This window comes from Dipodomys ordii, unplaced genomic scaffold (assembly GCF_000151885.1).
Source record: "Dipodomys ordii isolate 6190 unplaced genomic scaffold, Dord_2.0 Scaffold25, whole genome shotgun sequence".
Classification (NCBI taxonomy): Eukaryota; Metazoa; Chordata; class Mammalia; order Rodentia; family Heteromyidae; genus Dipodomys; species Dipodomys ordii.
The window spans coordinates 925,485-944,979 of NW_012267241.1; the positions used below are offsets into that span (position 1 = coordinate 925,485).

The following is a 19,495-nucleotide window of genomic DNA, read 5'->3' on the forward strand; positions in this document are numbered from 1 at the left end:
ATCAGAAAGGGTACAACTGTGAGCCTGTAGGGAACCCCCAAACAGGTAGCAATGCAGAGCTTGCCCATTTTGCATGGTGTCAGGTGATGTTGCTGCCCCATCGGTGGCTGTGGAGAGAGCTCCCAGGCTGCAGAGACAACTAGTCCCGCCACGGGTGCTCCCAGTGTTTTGAAATGTCCCTGAATGTATCGTTCAATGCCTTTCTTTCAGTTCTTTCTGAAACTGGACTAATTATGTTGCATCTTCCAACTTCTTGACCTGGCAAATTTAGTCAAAAATTTATATCAGCGCTATAGCAACTCTAGATCTGTGGTCTCATAATTAAGCCCACAAAAAGGTGGACAGTGAGTTAAACCTTGAGTCCAATCAGAGACAAGCATGCTGATGAGATGAACAAAACAATACCTGCTGTGGTTTAGATGTGAAGGCTTGTGTGCTGGAAGCTTAGCCCCCAGTATTGTGATATTAAGAGGTGATGGAACTTTTAAGAGGAGGTGCCTAATGGGAGGTCATTGGAGGCACCTCTGCCAGAAGGGATTAAAGTAGTTATCCTGGGAATCTACTGTGTAAATTAACTAATTTCTCAGTAACTTTTTATCTCCTAGGAGAAACTTATTTTAAAACAGTATCTCTAATAGTCTTTGAAGGGTAAAGAGAAGTTACCTAGGGGATGCTGTTGTAGTGAAGATACTCTGAGCTTTGCTTTGTAATCCCAACCTTCTATTGGAAGAGATGATGTCTGCATTAGCCTTTCAGTTCAGTTATACAAGAGATGATGTTCTGAAGTTCCTAGAGGAGTCATAGCTTTCTTCTTCTTCTTCAAACAGTTTTACTTACTAAATGTGTTCTGCTTTATCACTTTAAAATAATCCCAACCTATTATGAAGTGCAAGAAGATTCATAGACATATGAGATGTATTCTTTTTGTGTTGTGTATGTCTGGGTACTGAGGCTTGAACTCAGGGCCTAAAGATCTCATTTTGTTTTTGTTTTTGCTCAAGGCTGGCAACTGGCTATTGGAGCCACACCTCCACTTCTGGCTTTTTGTTGATTAATTGGAAATAAGAATCTGTTGGATTTGTCTTTCTCAGCTGGCTTCAAATCTTGATTCTCAGATATAAGGCTCCTGAGTAGCTAGGATCACAGGCCTGAACTACTGGTGCCTGACTGAGATGTTATTTTCAATACTAAGAATTTTCATTTGGTGAAATTTTCTATCTTTTGGAGTTCTCTGTTCTCCTAAATGTATACTGTTTCTCAAGTTGGTTTGATTCTCAATTCTTCTCTCTAGTTTCCCTTGGCAAGCTCCCTCCTTTTCCTTCCTCTCCCATTCTATTTAACCTTATGACACTAGTTTATGTTTCGTTAGTTTATTGAACAGTCCTGGGGTGGGTATACATATGCACTAGTTCAGGTTCTAACAAGATGGATTTATCACCCTTCAGCTTCTCAATTGTCTCATTACTGGGTAGAGGAGGGGCACTAAAGAAATTATTCTGAGGCTTATCTGCTAATATTTGAGGAGTTTTGAAAATATACTGTCCCTTCTTTAGTGAGTCTAATGTGCTTGGTTTGAGGTATAGGACTAAAAACAAAACCAAGGTAAAGGTAAGAAGCACTGGGGGTGAATTCAATTAACCCTGATTTCGCACTTTCACACCATGGATCAGATCATGAGTTTAACCAAGCTCCAGTTTTCAACCAGCAATAATACCACAGGGAAAATGAGTTAAACTTTCTGAACGTTAATTTTACTATAAAGTTAATGGAGATTAATAATATCTGCCTTGCGAAATGGAAAGATCATAGCACATAAGAAGCACATTCAAGAAAAGGTAGTTTGTGCTATTCTTTCCAACTACAGTTCTTATTTGCAACCTCCTTATTTCAGCTCATTGTACAAACTGATACCATTGTTACTTCTCAGGCTCAGGTAGTGGTACACACCTAGAACCCCCAGCATTCTGGAAGTTGAAATAGGAGGCTCGCAAGTTCAAGGCTACATAGCAGACACAGAATTAAAACAAAACAAAACAAACAAGCAAAAATAAAACAAGTAGCCGATGCTAGTGGCTCATGCTTGTAATCCTACTATTCAGGAGGCTGAGATATGAGGATCGTGGTTTGAAACCAGCCCTGGCAGGAAAGTCTATGAGGCTATCTCTAATTAACTAGCAAAAAAGCTGGAAGTGGTTCTCAAGTGGAAGAGTGCTAGTCTTGAATGAAAAAGCTTACAGACAGCTTGTAGGCCCTGAGTCCAAGCCCTAGGATTGGCACAAAAACGAAACAATCCCCCCTCCCAACAAACAAAAACAAACATGCTTCCTGAGTCAGGATCAGATGATGGATCTGACTGAGTTCTCCCTGAAATAGAGATGAAGGCTTAACTTCATTCACTCAGGCTAATGTTCTCCAACTCGTGCAACTCCAAAAGCGTGGCGGACAGACAAGCAGCTTTGAATATCTGGGAATTTGTTGGAAATGAGCATCGCAGTCTTCCTGGGACCTTCTGAATCAGAGTTGCATTTTAACTAAGTCCCCGAGAGATCTGTGTGTATATTGCATTTGGGAGCCCTGCTCTACGAGTTTTGAAGAGAAGGAATCAATTCAGGCTCCTGGAGTGGTGACAGTTTACAGATTCCAGCGTCTCGGCTGGGGATGCTATGGTGAGCCAAGTGAATTGTGGTTGGCTTCCAGCTGGCAGCAGAGACCGCGCTGGCAGAGTCTGGGCCACACCTGTGGAAAGCAGTGCTGTAGGCAAAACCTGTTGTCCAGACATTCCACCTGACTCCATCAGGTCGCTCCATCAGGCTCCGCCCTCCGCTGGATACCAGTTGCTTCACTAAGCTTGGTGGATGAAGCCTCCTGGCCATCAATCAGCTTGAAGGATTATCATAGGTCAGGAGAGTTTGCAGCTTGCACGCATAGGGCGGGCTTCCTCCAGCCCAGGAGGCTTGGCTGAAGCCCCTGTGGTCCAGCCTAAGGTCTTTGTGTCCTGATCAGCATGTCAGGAACACCCCCTTACCCCTCCCCGCTTGTTCCCAGTCTTGATCTTCTTTAAGCATCTTTCTTACGGCCCTTCCCTTTTCATACTGTATGTTAGATTCTTTCATCTTTTATACCATATGAACCATGTCTCCAACTCTATCTTGCATTTTTCCCCCCAGGTAAGGCCTTCCTTTTTTTTTTTCTTTCTGCTGGTCATGGGGCCTGAACTCTGGGCCTGGACGCTGTCCCTCAGCTCTTCAGCTCAAGGCTAGCACTCTACCACTTGAGCCACAGCACCACTTCCAGCTTTTTCTGCTTATGTGGTGCTGAGGAATCGAACCCAGGGCCTGAGGTATGCAAGGCAAGTGCTCTACCACTGAGCCACCTTCCCAGCCCTACGCCTTCCATTTTTGCATGGGATTGACCTCAGACTACAACCTTTTTATTTATGCCTCCCACATAGTTGGGGTGATAGGTGTCCACTGCCTACCACACCTGGCATATTAATTAAGCTAAGACATTGTTAACTGTTTTCCTAGGCTGCAATTGAACTTTGATCCCTCTGATCTCCATTTGCCCAATAGCTAGGATTAGAGACTTGAGCCACTCTGTCAGGTCTGCACCTGTACTTTCCTTAGCCCTACATTACAGCAATAGACCGGTCGAATGCACATTTGCAAAGGACGTCTGCCTTCCTATTGGCGGCCCTCTGCACGCCATGGTGAGTGGGTGAATGTCTCCCACAGAGATTCACTGTAGATAGCTAAACGTGGTAGCCCCTTCAGGAGGCTCAGGCAGGAGGATCTCAAGGCAGAAGCCTCTCAAGTTAGACTACATAGTGAAATCCCATCTTAAAATACAGTGACAACAACAACAACAACTAACCAATCAAACAAGATACCCAGAAACCAAATCCTACCAATCAGGAGGGAAAGGTGAATCTTCAGGGGAGAGCTGTAATGGTCGGCCTGCGTCACTCAGAGTATTTTTCTTTTCTCTTGTAGTGCTTATCATTATTTGTCATCACACAATTTTGCGAGTCTTTGCTTTATTGTACTTGTTCACTGGCCTACAAGCTTCCGGGTGTGGAATCCGGGCTGTTTTTGTGCATTGCTTAGTCCCAGTATTGGGTTCAGCGTGTGGTCATTAAGGTTCTCAGGAGATATGTGTTGAGTCACTGCATGAATAAAATGGGTGAATGACTCTGGGGACTTGACAGGTCGGCCAGGCTCTTGTGTGGTACTTAACTAAGAGGGAGCATGGTACTTTTGGAAAAGGAGTAAGTAGGAGCCTATTTCCTCTAAGAGCAGGCTGCAGCATTATTACAGGAACGTCTAGTCTAAGGGGCAGAGCCTCTACCACTGGGGATAAACATGGATGGCTCTTGCTCACCCGCTCCCACTTCAGGTCAGCCATCTATAGCGGCAAGCAGCCAGCACTCTGTTGACTCAGATGTTCTGCTTGCCTTTGGGGAAGCCCTGCAGCAGGGCAGGCCCAAGTCTTGAACACCAGGTTTGTAGATTGTCTAGTTCGGGGGGGACACCTAGGCCATTCTGAGGGTAGTAAGCAGAAAACAAGCTTCACTTCTCCAGAGCCTCCATGTTAGTGATTGGTGCAGGCAACAGAGGATAGTTTCCCAATTCCAGCCACCAAACAGGCCAGTGTAATCAAGGGAGGCGTACGGTCCCCAAGGCCTCCCTTTTACGAGAGTTGCCTGTGGACTGCCCATACATTGGCCAGTCCACTGCTTCCTGGTATCTGGGACTCAACCCCTTATCCTCAGGTTGGAGGCTGTGCTACCAGGGCCTCTCCCATCATCCCTTCCTTCCCTGTTCTGTTGCGACTGTAAATCTAGATGAGTCCTTAGATACTGGCGGATGGTATGAGAAGTCAGTTTGCAGATCCTGGTACATGAATGAGATGCAAAGGAGCATATGTCACAGTCAAGGCTGACTGTGAGCAGTACTGACATGGAGGGGAATGATGCTTCCTGAGAGAGGGTTTGCAATATCATCTGCTCAAGAGTAAGTCCACCGCACCGTCTCTCTGAGGGAGGGTCAGGTGCTTGTCAAGTTTGATCACGACCTGGTAGTTGTTCATAATACCAGATGGTGTACAATTAAACGCTACCTTGTAGACAGACTTGATTTAGGGTTAAAGAGTTTGGGGGTAGATCAGTAATGAAGGCAGAGGGAGGTGTATGGAGGATTTGGGCCTAGAAAGGCCCTTTATATCTGAGTAGCACTGAATGAAGGTGGGGAGAGGGTTTCCGGGGAGCGCCCTGAGGATGGGTGAACTGAGTGCTGGTGTTGCGGGGTTGTGGAGAGCTGTGGATGGCATGGGAGGGTGTGCGCTGTGAGTCACAGCCTTTGAGCCCTGAGTGCTCTGGAAAGCAATGCTCTTTTATGTTGTAGAAGACATCGGACTGCAAGTGCACTCTGACAGCTATTCTCTCAGGTTACCTGACCCCAGACACCCCAGCCCCACCAACGGGCTCAGCATCAGATAGTGTCCTAAGAAAAATACTTCATTATAAAAGGAGAATATGCAACTTTAGCAGATGAGCAGAATAGCTCAATAGCTACGTACATATGACCATGTAAGATAAGGCTAAGGGAAATGAACTCCAAGACATGGACACAAGAGGTTTTTGTTTGTTGTTGTTGTTTGTAATGTACCATGTGATTTCTTTTTCCTTTTGTGTTTTTTCCCCCCAATGGTTTAATCACCTATTGTCATTGTATTTGATTTTGGTACCCTGGGTATTGTATATATGTTTATTTGATTTAGGGAAGGGGAGGTGAACAAAAGAAGGCTGAGACAAAGGACTAAGGGAGAACCAATGCAACAGCGATACTCACAAGACACTGTGTTGGAAATGATCTGTTCAACTAGGGGCCTTGGGGGAGGGAAAGAGGGAAAAATGAGGGAGGGGGTAACAAGTTCGACAAGAAATGTACTTACTGCCTTACTTACGTAACTGTAAACCCCTCTGTACATCACCTTGACAATAAAACTAAACATAATAAAAATATGTAAATGTAAACCTCAGCGGGCTTTGTGTGTGTGTATATATGCCACTACTGGGGCTTGAACTCAGGCTTTATGCTCTCATTCAGCTTTTTCTGCTTATGGTTGGCTCTCTACCACTTGAACTGCACTGGACTTCCAGTTTTTTTCTGGTTCATTGGGGTTTAAGATTCTTTTACATTTTTTTAAATCTGCCTGGGCTGGCTTTGAACTGTGATTCTCAGATCTCAGCCTCTTGAGTAGTTACGATTGTAAGTTTGTTTGTTGCTTTTGGCAGGAGAGGTATTGAGGATTGAACTAAGGGACTTGCACTTGCTACTCAAGGGTTCTACCACTTGAACCACAGTGAACAGAAAAATATCTGAAATAATGAAATACTGCTAAGTTCCAAATTATGGGGCAATAGGAATGTGAATGTGTTGAGGTCCTTTGCATAAAGTCCATGTTCAAGTAGAAACTTTAACAAACTATATGCAAACCATAAACCCAGAAATCTCATTTTCCTTCTCAAAGTCTGAGCGAAACAGGCAGGAGTGGTGATACATACCTATAGTCCAGCACTCAGGAGGCTGAGGCAAGGAGGATTTGGTCTAGCCTGAGTCACATTTTAAGACTGCCTCCAAATATATATATTTTTTAAAATAGACTGGGACCTAAACAAACTGTGTTGTCTCTATTTTGCATGCCTTCCTAAGCTCTCCATAATGATAGGTGGAATCTAGCACTTTGTACCTCTAACTGTGTGTGGCAGGTGACTGATAATTGTAGCTGATTGAGGAGGTTGATCTCACGGAGAAGAAGTTTGGGAAAGAAGAAATTTCTTTTGGCTATCAACTTTCCCCTCATCTAGTTAATACACAAATTTCTGCTTGATTTTGGATCAAATAGAAGTTACCAGCAAGTAAGAAGTAGTAGCTGTCTGTTACAAAAAGTCATGAAATACCTGCCAGATCATTAGAATTTCAAAAGAGCTCTTTACAAGTTGGGGCCTCTCTGGAAACTACGGTGCCTAGAAACAAACTCTCTAAAGCTCTGTTGCCACTAACTGCCGTGGGCTGGGTTGGGGTGCTTCTTACAGAACTAACAACAGCAAAAAAAGGATGGTTTTCCTGCTAGGCAGGCTGCAGCCTGAGATTTACCAGAAGGAGAATTAAAGCATTGGGAAATGACACCACCAATTACAAAAGCAGCACTAAAGGGGTCTGTTTGATCCCTGAGTAGTTTACTGTGAATGCACAAAGCAAGGCAAAGGAACAGGTCTAGCTGGACAGGAACAGAAGAGGAGGAGCTCTGAGGTTCTGTGTCCAGCACAGTGCCACAGTGAAGGCAGCATTCAGGGCAATTATTGGAGAGTCACGCATGGGTGGCTGAAGGTTTGAAGCCAGGGAAGCTCTCCAGGAGCCCATAGGCTCTGTGGTAGGATAGTACCAACAGGGAAAGGTCTGCAAATCAGAGATAAAATGGGGGAGGGAAAGAACTACCAATGGAGGTAGGGTGGAGGAAGAGCGATTCAAAAGGGCACTGAGGAAGTGGGGTGACCGTCAGTCACACGTGGGGCTGGTAGGCGTACACGGGCACTGCCGCTTCCCACACTTGCCACACTTTCCACACGGCATCTCCTTCCTAGGACCACACCTGCTGGAATGCAAGCACGCTCACAACCCACATAGGTAGAACACGGTCTCAGACAGCAGTACTCAGAGGAGCCCCAAATGGGACATGACCCCATGGGCCTTGGAGAGTAGAATGGGTAAATAATCCACACGGGGTATGAATGGAGCTCACGAGCTCATGATGTTGATTGAGAGACAGAGACAGAGAGAGACAGACGCAAAGAGGACAAATGGTTGCTGGCTCCTCTCTTGGGTCACTAGGGACGGCACCGTGTTCCATCCCATCGCCGCCACGGATGGGAGAAGGGGCCACAGGATTCCATTTAGCCCAGCTTCAAAGCCAGGTAGAGTGACCGGAGTCAGGCTGCTGGTTCCCCAGCGGAAATTCTGAGTGCTGATGATGTTTTTCTTCATCTGGATGCTGGTAAATATGTATCTTGCCCTAAGCTTGTGATAGGTCCCTAAGGGACATCTATTATGTGTTCAGATGATGGTGTGGAGCCTGTGCCCCACATGGCAGCCAGCCAGCCATCTGTCTCGTGAGGCTGTGTTTGAGATCTCTGCACAGGTGGGTAGAAACGCCCAGGATATCCAGAATGTGGTAGGTGATTCGGGAGTCTGCCCTGGGTAAGTCTGGGAAGATGGAGGTATTGAATTTGGGGACTGTTTTCACAGGAGTGGCAGGAAAAGTAGAGCCGATGTGTCTTTGGGGATAGCAGGGTATCCGGGGAAGGCAGGAGGACGGTGAGAAGGAATGGGTTTCTTCAGAGCTCCCTGACACAAGCACTCTCTCTCCACTTGGCTCTGATGGCTCTGACTTGTCCTCAGAACTTATATTTTGATGGGATGGAAAGGGCAGTAATTCTTTATTACCTTTTCTTTTCCTTTTAAAGCTAAGGAGGTAGAACTGCGCACAGTAGGTGTCTCAATCCTATAATCCTAGCGACTTGGGAAGCAGAGCTTTGGGGATTTGGGTTCAAGCCCAGACACAAAGATGCTCATGAGACTAGCTTACACCATGGCTGGTTATCGTGCTATGTGCCTGCCATCCCTAGCAATACAGGGAGGTACAGGTAGGATCACTAAGCATAAGGTAAGATCCTTCTAAAAAAATAACCAAGACAAAAAGGAGCTAGAGGCATGACCCAAGTGGCAGAGCGCCTGCTTGGAAAACAGGAGACTTTAAGTTCAATTTCTAGTGCTCTCCCTTCCTTCCTCCCAAAAACTAATCGCTGAGGAAGAATAGGGTTGGCAAAGTGACCAGCCCAGGACAAACGAAGGTGCATCCAGCCTTCCACGTCTAGGGTGTGCAATGGCTTCAGGTTCTGTACCTGCAGATTCCAGAGGGAGGCTAGGAACCCAGGTAGCTCAGCCAAGCTTAGAGGTCGGGCTGAGGGGTGGCTGTGGGTGACATCTGCTCCACACTTCTCCCGGGAGCTCACAGGCCTCTCTAAATAAAGGAGGAACGTGCACACACAGGCTAGTTGTCTCACGGCCTCCTGGGGCCTCCTGCTGTGCTTTGCCTGAGGTAGTGGGCAGGTCAGAAGGTCAATGTAGAATCCCAAACATCTGAGTAACACTGGGACCCAAAGTGAAGGGTCACTAACACATCGTCAATGCATCCAGTACATTTCCTGTAATGGAAAATACCAGGGCTACCGAACACCCACATGAAACATCAAGCATCTCTTCTGCATTTACAGAAATGCAGAAGAGAGAACACACAACATTCCCATCCCAAGGCTTGAACTCTGGGCTTGCGCACTGTCCCTAAGCTTTTTTGTTTTTACTTACAGCTAGCTCTCTACCGCTTGAGCTACAGTTCCATCTCTGGCTTTTTTTAACTGTATTTTTTTCTTTTTTGGCACTGGGAATGGAACCCAGGATGTTGCATTTACTAGGCAAGCACGTTGCCACTGAGCTACATCCCAGCCCTCCTCTGGCTTTTTGGTGGTTAGTTAGAGATACGAGTCTTACAGACTTTCCTGCCTGGGTTGGCTTTGGTCAGTAATTCTCAAACCTCAGCCTCCTGAGTAGCGAAGACTACAGGTGTGAGTCACTGGCACTTGGCTTGTATTAGTTTTTAATGGGACCTGGAATGAAGTACTTTAGGACTAACTGTCCTGATTCCCTCCCCAGTGCATTTGCTTAGGCTGATCCTTTCAGGAAGATGACAGATGACTGAAACTCTGGTTCTGAAGCTTCTGAGCATCAAAATAGGTAGATCTGGGATAAGTCCAGTTGCACTTTTATTCGACTTCCTTTACTTTCAAATGGGATGGCCCACTCAGTGGTACTGATGAGATGGTACATGTGAAGCCCCCAGCAAGGAGATAAGCAAGGGCCCGCAGGCAGCCATGTGTAATGATCTCCATCTTATGGCGCAAATAGCAGAATAAAACATACACACTTAGTGTGAGGCTGAAAGAATATTCTAACGTGGAAAAGCTTTGTGAGTGTAAGTGTACATGTATGTGTAGCATGTGTGAGTGGAAGAAAGGCTAAACACACAAGCAATAACTGGCTCATGAGCGGCTTGTGTGTCAAGCTCAGGAGTTTGGGTTTTATTCTTCATGCAGATAAAACCTCAGAAGGATGCTAAGTAGATACCACCATGAAGTCCACCTAGCCAATGTCACAGCCATTTCCTCCATCCTCAAGTCTACCTCATCTTGACCATCGCTGATTCTACTACTGCCACCATCTCTATGTCTGCCATCCCCAACTCTACCACCTTCAGCGTTCCTATCTCTACCATCACCACTTTCAACACTGTCAATGCTACCACACCTGTACCCTCATCACGAGCACCATTCCCAATTCCATCACCAGGGTACTATGATAATTGCCTTCACAGACTGAATTAATATGATGTGGATTATAGCCCAGTGACTAGGAGAATGAAGTTTAAATAATGCTTTTGGGAAAACAACCAGCGTATATTAGAGAAAGACAGCTGGTTGGGTGGAATGGGCAGTATGGGGGTGGGGTCAGCCGTTGGAGAGGGTGCCAGTTTTCTAACTTATGTCTTCTGGAGCTATGAGCTGTATTGCATGCCCAACAGCAGTGTCAGGACCAAAAACTGCAGAGGAGATGGGAAGCTTTCTGAGTACATGGGTGAAAGACAGCTATAATTGAACTTAGCTTTGTTAATAATAAAATATTAAAAATTATGTGTATAATTCAGGGTTTCTGGTTTCCCATCTGTGCAAACCACTGATTCACGGTAGAATAATAGCCAGGAGCTTGTCAAGGAGGTTTACCTCTCTGATCTTATTTCAGTTTGAATAGAATTGTAACAGGTCTGTATTAATTGCCTGTTAGGATGAGATCTTGGCATCAAATACGTACCTCAGGCCTCATAAGCTCTTTTATTAGCAGTTATGCACTCTCAAGTACTTCAATTTCCTCTTGCAGATGGGTGAATCAGTGAAGCCGAGACAGACCGGGAGTCTGGACCCTCAGCTTGGAAAAAGAACATGAAACAATTGGAGCCTTGTGTGTGACTTTTGGAAGTGCTCTGGCGCCCTCTGGTGACAATTAGAAAGTGTCACAAGCCAAAGGATGTCCCCTCGCCCCCTCCCCCCAACCCTGGATCACATCCAGCCTTCACAGACTCTGGATTTTTAAGCAACATAAACAGGAGTGTGCAGACTGGGACAGGAGAGGAGAGGAATTTGGTACAGAAAAGCTTTCTTTTTTTGTGGTGGGGCTTCACCTGTGGGCCTGGGCTCTATCCTTGAGCTTCAGCTCAGGGCGAGCACTCTACCATTTGAGCTACAGCTCCACTTCTGGTTTTCTGGTGGTTAACTGGAGATAAGAGTCTCGGGACACAAGTGATTTTCTCTTTCTTGCTATTGTTTTTAATGTATTTATAATGCACTATGTGATTTTTTGTTTCTTTTGTATGTTCTTCCCCTATGGTATAACCCTGTTTTCACTGTATTTGATTCCCATGCTCTGCATCTTGTATATCTGTTTTTCTAATTTGGGGAGGGGAAGGGAAATAACAAAATGCTGTCATAAGGATACAGGTTAACCCATTTTAACAATGAGATGTCCAAAACACGATGTTGAAAACAAACTTTACAACTTGGGGGGGGGGAGAAGGAATTGGGAAAGTGGGGAGGGAAGAGGAGGTGGGGAGGGAAGGGATGGTATGGGAAAAACAAAGGAGGAGGTAACAATGCTCAATAGGAAATGTACTCATTACTGTATGCATGTAACTGTAACCCTTTTGTACAATATTTTTACAATAAAATTGTATACAAAAAAAGAGTCTCATGGACTTTCTTGCCTGGCTGGCTTTTAAACTGAGATCCTCAGGTCTCAGCCTCCTGAGTAGTGAGTATTACAGGCGTGAGCCAACAGTACCCAGGTGAGAAAAGCTTTCTTGATTCTAAATGTTTGTCAGCCTCTACCTCCATCTATCTCTCTGACAGGCAATGAACTGAGCACTGTCCTCAAACTTCGATTTGCAGAGAGCAGGAGGATAAGAGTCTGGGCTCCACCCTAGAGTCTGGTTTGGTCTGAGGGGACTATAGAAATCCATGTGATCCTAATGGAGGTAGTTCTTAGACTGCACTTACACAAAACAAAGCAACACAAGAAGACATCGTTACTATGTAGCTTAACAATGAGTACTTCAACCTGTGTGCAGGCATACAGCTGAGCCAGGTTGAGCTGCAGAATGAGACCTTGTCTCTAAAACCCAAGAGTTGGGGTTGTAATTCAATGGTGAAGCACTTGACTGGCACATTGAATGTCCTGGATTCGATCCCCAGCACAGGAAAATAAAATAAAACTAAAATACATTGATAATTATTTTAGCTGCAAAGTAAAGACGGGGCTCCTAAAAGAAACTGCTAAGGGAATGCTAGAGGAAATTCACAAGCACTCACATGTTGCTGTCTTGTATCTATTCTGACCTGGTTATAGATAAAAGAGTCAACAAAACACACAACTGTCAACTATCTTGTTGGCTTAATATTCAAAAATCAAGTTGATCCGTTTCAGTAACATTCAAACTGATCTGTTTCCTCACAAAAGTGTAATTCCAAAATTCCAGCTCCTTAGAAATATACTCCAGGAGAAGTGGACCTTTCACTGAACCTGGTGGGTGTGCCAGGGTTCAGGGACGTATAGAACTCCATTCATGCCCTCAAAGGGCTTAGAGTCTGTGTCTGTGGAAAGCCTGGGGCTGAGTGAGGGCCTGCTAGGGGGAAGCAGGCATGGTGGCTCATGCCTGTAATCCCAGCCACTCAGGAGGCTGAGATCTAAGGATTGCAGTTCAAAGCCAGCCTGGGCAGGAAAGTCCATGAGATTCTTATGTCCAATAAACCACTCAGAAAACTGGAAGTGGTGATGTGGCTCAAGTGGTAGAATGCTCGCCTTTAATTGAAGAGCTCAGGGACAGTGCCCAGGCCCAGAGTTCAAGCCCCAAGACCAGAAAAAAGAAAAAAAAAGATAGACAGGAGCCCAGGAAGGGAGGTGGGTGTAGCAGCCAAGCCTGAGATCTGCACTTTGAGCTTGTGTCCTGAGCTGTCCTGCTCTATGCCAGGCTTGTCAGAAACTTAGTGGGTATTCATGTCTCTCAGCGAGATTACAAACAACCCCTTCTCCCAGATGAATGACACAGGATTCCATAGATCTCATTTTTGTTGTTGCTTGTTGTTGTTTTGTTGCGCCTAAGTCTTGCTAGATAAAGATCCTCTTGCTTAGCTTCCCAAGTGCTGGGGTTATAGGTGTGCGCCACCATGTGCAGCTTCTACAGGTCTTTAGAGAGACTAGGAGTACAGGATAAACATCCAGACTTAGAGCTCAAGAGCTGAGCCAATCGCAGATCACCTCTGACTCTAGGGGCAGAGACAACCTCTATGACAAAGTCATGCTGCCTCGGGGCTCCTCCCACTTTCTCGAAAACCTTCTTCTTCAGCTTCTTCCTTCAGAATGCTGATGGCATGAGGCATGCCTCTTTATCTTCCATGGAGTGTGTGGGCGATACCCAAGGATTCTGAGGGGGCCAGGCCTGAGCATGGTGATTTTTACATACCTGGCTGCATGAATTGCCTATCTCCCTGCCTGATCAAGTCTCATATGCTCAGGCCACGCTACAGGTGCCGGTCTCTCTCCAACAGGATAGTAGATCCTCGTGTCTCAGACGTACCCCACAAGAAGCAAGCAAGTGGTAGAGGGAGGAGTGAGAGCCACCTCTCATCCCTGTCCCATCCCAGCCCCCCTGGGAAGTTTTCAGAGTTCTAGAGCCTTCTTAACTTGTACATGACAACCAATCTGTGTTCCCTCTTCCTTTCCTGTACCACCAGGCCCATGGGCATTGCTCTTTCACTTGTGTCTGTGTTCTGCTTTTCTTCTACTCCTTTCCCTCTTATCTACTGGCTGCCAGCTTCCTGCCAGCTGGTCTCCCGAGCCATCACACCTCATGCCCATCCTCAGCAGCCGCTGTCAGCACCTCTACACACCTCCCACCTTCGAGCCCCACCCCCACGCAGCTCTCCATTCCTACCTGCTCACAGGCCCGTGGCTGTATCTTATTGGCAGCCCCAGGACTCCACCAGGCCTGAACTGCCAGACCCAGTGCCATGTGGTTGGAGGGGCTGCTGGCGACCTCGTTGCTTTCCTTCTCCTTGCCAGGACCACTACGTTCGCTTAGCAGACTTCCGGGCCAATGCAAGAGCTTGTTTGTCTGCTTGGTCTACTGAACCGGATGTTTCTGGTAAGTGGCTTCAGTTTTCTTTATTTAGTTTCTAACAGGGTACAAGTCTGGGCCCCCCAACAACACTGAGAAAGAGATAGGCTTCATAGTTGAGGGTTCTCTGTGTTGTACATCTGCCTTCTGCCTCCAGTGCTCCGCGCTTCTCTGTGGACTGTCTGCACCTTACATACAACCCACCTGGGGACTCAGATAGGGGGTTGAGAACCTCCAGGAGTGACTCTGATTGGAGGCACTGGGACCTAGGAAACAGTCCCCAACGTGTTTTCAGCCCTGGCTGCTCATTAGAATACTGCAGGAGCTTTAAAAACACACACGGCCCAATCCCACTGCTGATTCGTCCAGGGTAGAATGATTCTCTTCTGTCAAGGAGTAGGAGACTATGTAGTGATCTCAAATGCAAGACCTCGACCCAACCGCATTTGTGTAATACGAGTTTTGGAAGGCTCCATCTGGATCTACTGAGTCTAAATCTTCAGCTCTGAGGAACGCAGGTGATTCCTATCTGAATGAGCGTTTGCAAGCTGTTTCCTACACCATGCAATGAAGGGCAAAGAGGTATTTAGGGCAACGATCTTAGTTCAGAGTTTATACTCGTGACTCTGGAAGAGGGCCCTCAGACTCACAGTGGTAGCACGGCCTGAGAAGAACTTAGAAATGCAGATTGCCAGGCTCTGTCCCAGATCTGCTGCCTCTAACTCTGTGCATGAGGGCCCTGTCTGTTAAATAAACTCCAGTGGTGAATGTGGTACACACTATGGTCTAATAGCCGCTGATTTGCCATCTACCTGCCTCACCTGAGACTGTTTCATGGCTTGAGGGATTCAAGCTGCAGAAGCTCTGGAGAAAGAGCTGGCTGCAGAAGAGTGCATGCTGGGGCTTGATGTGAATGCCCCTGATAGGAATGTGAGGGTTAGATGGTAAAAACCATGTCTAAGAGTTCTTTCCAGGGCTGGGAAGGTACCTCAGTGGTAGAGTGCTTGCCTTGCATGCATGAGGCCCTGGGTTCGATTCCTCAGAAGTGGTGCTGTGGCTCAAGTGATAGAGTGCCAGCCTTGAGCTGAAGAGCTGAGGGACAGCGCCCAGGCCCAGAGTTCAGGTCCCATGAGTGACCACCCCCCAATTAAAATTAAGAGTTTTTTCCCTGAACACCAGCCATGAGAAGTGATTGGATTCTGTAAAGGTTAAGAGAGCATGGGGCAGGAATTTGCTGCAGCCGGTTACTCGACCAAATCGTTCTCAGGGCTACTCTGTCACACATGAGCTAGTTCTATGGAGTTGCAACTGTATGTTTGTCCCTTGTATTATTTATTTATTTACTTACTTCCTGATAGGATTGCGTTAATCATGTGACTTAGGCTTTGGTGGGTCCATTGTCTCCGGCGAGGCCTCTCTCTTGAGAATATCCATGATGGCATGGATTTTATTTTTATGTCACATTTGGTTTGCTCTCCCACATTCCAGTGTACTTTTTGTATGTATGTGTATTTGCAAAATGGGTGTTGTTATTTTATGTACATGCCCAGAGACTCTGCCAGTCTCTGTGGTATAAATACTTCCACCACGGCTGATTTTATGCTCTCAGTGTGATGTTGCTGAATGGTGCTGAGACAATACTTTTCGGGAGTTGGTGGTGGGGTTGGTTCCGGTTCTCTCCTGTTGATGCTCAATTGAAGGGTGGGACTGGATCCATTACTCTGCTGTCCTGTAGACGTGACATATTTTCATGAGTTGCATTCTCTCACCCCGTCTATTTCCACTTTGCCTGGAATCCTGGGCCAACACAGTTTGCTTTATAGGCAAGGATATTGAAGTACTTAGACCAGCTGAAGGGTTTTATTAGTGGTCAATAATCAGAATAGTATGCATATGGTGGGGTTTCTGCTTTTAATAAAACTAGATTATAAGGCTTTGGTGGAAATGCATGAGAACCAGTACTTTTAATAGTTTGATGTCATCACTTGGAGGTTCTGGGGCAGCTGAGTGAGCCGTGAGCATAAACAGCCTTCTGGTGAAATTTCTGGATGCTTGATCCTCAGAGAGCTACAATTCTATGGTCATTAAACTATAGGCTGAGACCTTCTTGGCCTCAAGGTGTGATCACAGACTCAGAGGTAGCTATGGGCTATGAGTCATTCCGGTTTCCTACATGGAGAATTCGCTTGTATGAAGAACTCCATGTTCCTGAAGAGGTCAAAATGGGCTGCAAGAGAGAGACATATGGCCCAGTGTTCCTTCCTGGGCTGGTGAGAGATGGCTGGAATCTCAGACCAGAGAGAGAGAGAAAAGATAAACATGGAAACCAGCTTAAAACAATACATTGAAGCTGGGCACTAGTGGCTCACGCCTGTAATCCTAACTACTCAGGAGGCTGAGATCTGAGGATTACTGTTTGAAGCCAGTCGGGGCAGAAGAGTCCATGAGATTCTTATCTCCAATTAACACCAGAACACTGGATGTGGTGCTATGGCTCAAGGTGGTAGAATGCTAGCCTTGAACAGCAACAACAAAACCTCATGGATAGCACCAGGCCCTGAGTTCAAGCCCCAAACTTATTAAAACAAATATATACTGGTGCTGAGGCTTGAACACAGGGCCTGCACACTGTCCCTTACTTCTTTTGCTTGAGGCTGGCATTCGACCACTTGAGCTACAGCTCCATTTCCAGCTTTTTTGTGGTTAACTGGAATTAAGAGTCTTCTTTCTTTCTTTTTTTTTTTAAAGGATGGATTTTGATTAAAATGTAATTCTTCTTTAAAGCTGTGTTTGTAAAGGGCCTGTCTCCCTCCCCTTTCCTCCCCCCCTTTTTTGGTCGGTTGTGGGGCTTCAACTCTGGGCCTGGGCGCTCGCTCTCCCTCATCTCTTCAGCTCAAGGCTAGTGCTCTATCACTTGAGCCACAGTATCGCTTCGGTTTTCTGGTGGTTTGTTGGAGATAAGAGCCTCAGGGTCTTTCCTGCCTGGGCTGGCTTTGAACCGCGATCCTCAGATCTCAGCCTCCTGAGTAGCTAGGATTACAGGCATGAGCCACCGGCGCCGGCCTTCTCCCTCTTCTTATGCCATCACTGATCATGCTGAACTGGAAGTATGTGTTGGCATCTCAGTGTGGCTAGGAAAGGCTAGTGTGCCTCTGGAGAAGGGTGGGAGAGCTGGACCATGGGTCTTTCCATAGAGAAGACCTGTGAATTAGGACAGCAATGTCCATAGTCATTGCTGTGCACCTCCTCTTCTTCTCAAGCCCTATTCTGGTCATTATTTTTGAGCTACTCATGTTTAAACTCAGAGCCCCCCACTTGCTAGGCGGGCACTCTACCACTTGAGCCATACCTCCAAACCTCTTTTGCTTTGGTTATTATTTTATTATTTTTTGGGTAGGTCATGGAGCCTGAATTCTGGGCCTGGGCACTGTCTCTCAGCTCTTCAGCTCAAGGCTAGCGCTCTACCACTTGAGCCACAGCACCAACTTCCGCCTTTTTCTGCTTTTGTGGTGCTGAGGAATGGAACCCAGGGCCTCATGCATACAAGGCATGCCACCTTCCCAGCCCCACTTCAGTTATGTTTGATGTAAGTTCTCACTTTTTGCCCAGGCTAACCTGGATTATGATCCTTCCGTTTATGCTTCCCACTTTAGTTCAGATGATATGCACGAATCACTGTGCCTAGCTTTTTCTGTTCTCATACACTTTTTGTCTGAGCTGGTTTGCAAACCATGACCCTCCCAATTTCAGCCTCCTAAGAAGCTAGGATTCCAGATATAAGCTATCACACCTGGCTCTCTTCTGATTATTCTTAGCCCACCTTGTCTCCTTTCAGACATACAAAGGGGTTTCCCACAAATGGGCAGAATGTGTGCACATAGACAAGCCCCATTTAAAGAAAAGCCTGACACCAACTTGAAATTTAAACAGTTTAATGCGAGTGTGGCTATGAAAATTACAAAAAGAGAAATAATCGCTTCACAGTATGATTTCGATGCTGGAAATGATCAGATATTATTTTAGAATATTCCCAGGAACATTTCTGTTACGTAAAGGAAGGCACATTGACACGCTCAGTTTCTAATCCCCAGTCTGGAGATACTTTTCCATGACCCAAGAAGACTCCCCTTCTCTCCCAGTCCCCCCCGCACCCCCAAACATCAACACTTTCTGCCTCTCCTCTGGGTAACCCTTCCATCTGTTTCTCAACTCAGCAATTACTTGCTGCTTGCTGGTCATGCTGATTTGATCAATTTACAGGAGACAGAGAAGAATCTGTGCTTCAGAAGCAGAAGAGGTTTTAGAGACCCTTCCTGTCATAAAGAAATCCCTGCCAATAAGAAATCAAGGCTAAGATGGCTCAGGAAGGACTTGCCTGAGACAGATGGAACTGATTAGTGGCCGAGCTGGGGTGTGTATATGTGTGTGTGTGTGTGTGTGTGTGTGTGTGTGTGTGTGCGTGTGTGTGTGTCCAACTCTCTTGCATTCTAGACTAGACCATTTTCTGGCACTGTGCTATATTACATGAGTGAGTGGTGTGACTAGAAAGTCTCCGTTAAAGGGTGTTTTCATAGAGCTAGTTGTGGGTACGAAGTTGAACCAAACAGAGCTTTGGCAAGTGTTGTGTGTCTTAGAGAGGCTCCTGGAGGGAGACAGCCCACACATTTCCTGTGCTTGATGGGGGAGTTAAAGAAGTCTTCCGGGGTGGACCTTCAAGGGGAAGTTAAAGAGGTCTTCAGCTACCTGATCACAGCTACATTTACAATGATGTGTTTTGGAACTGGCAACTTAAGAGACATCATAGGCCTGGTACTTTGTTATGGTCGATGCCCTTCTGTTCCTCTCTTGGGATAGGAAGTAGATGCGGTTGGCCTCTGGGTAGGTGACTTTGCTGAGGGGGAGCTTGTAGATGGCGGGGTTGTTGGTCGTCAGGAGCAGGAAGGTGAGCGCTGAGAGGCAGAAGGGCCATGTGCATGGTGGTAATCCAAACTGGAAGGAGAGGGACAGGAGAAGTGCTTCAGTCACGTGAACATACATACATACAGACAGACAGACACACACACACCAGCACCACCACCACCACCACCAAACTAAACAAACAAACAAAAAACCCTAGAGCTTGTTTAATTAGCCATTATAAATCCCCTCAACCCTGGAA

At 46.2% G+C, this 19,495-nt stretch overlaps 2 protein-coding genes across 4 annotated transcripts in view; both read right to left on the bottom strand.

The window, feature by feature from the left end:
* Positions 1–11,091, bottom strand: part of Slc14a1 (solute carrier family 14 (urea transporter), member 1 (Kidd blood group)) — a 40,933-nt gene extending 29,842 nt beyond the window's left edge. The window contains exon 1 of the mRNA XM_013014956.1: positions 10,983–11,091. Coding sequence (XP_012870410.1) covers positions 10,983–10,994 — 12 coding nt within the window. The 5' untranslated portion in view covers positions 10,995–11,091. The remainder of the gene's footprint in view (positions 1–10,982) is intronic.
* A 7,161-nt stretch (positions 11,092–18,252) lies between these two features.
* Slc14a2 (solute carrier family 14 (urea transporter), member 2) overlaps positions 18,253–19,495 on the bottom strand; it is a 407,135-nt gene continuing 405,892 nt past the window's right edge. For all 3 annotated transcript variants that reach the window (XM_013014919.1, XM_013014920.1, XM_013014921.1), the window contains one exon: positions 18,253–19,326. In XM_013014919.1, the coding sequence (XP_012870373.1) occupies positions 19,126–19,326 (201 nt within the window). In that variant the 3' untranslated portion in view covers positions 18,253–19,125. The remainder of the gene's footprint in view (positions 19,327–19,495) is intronic.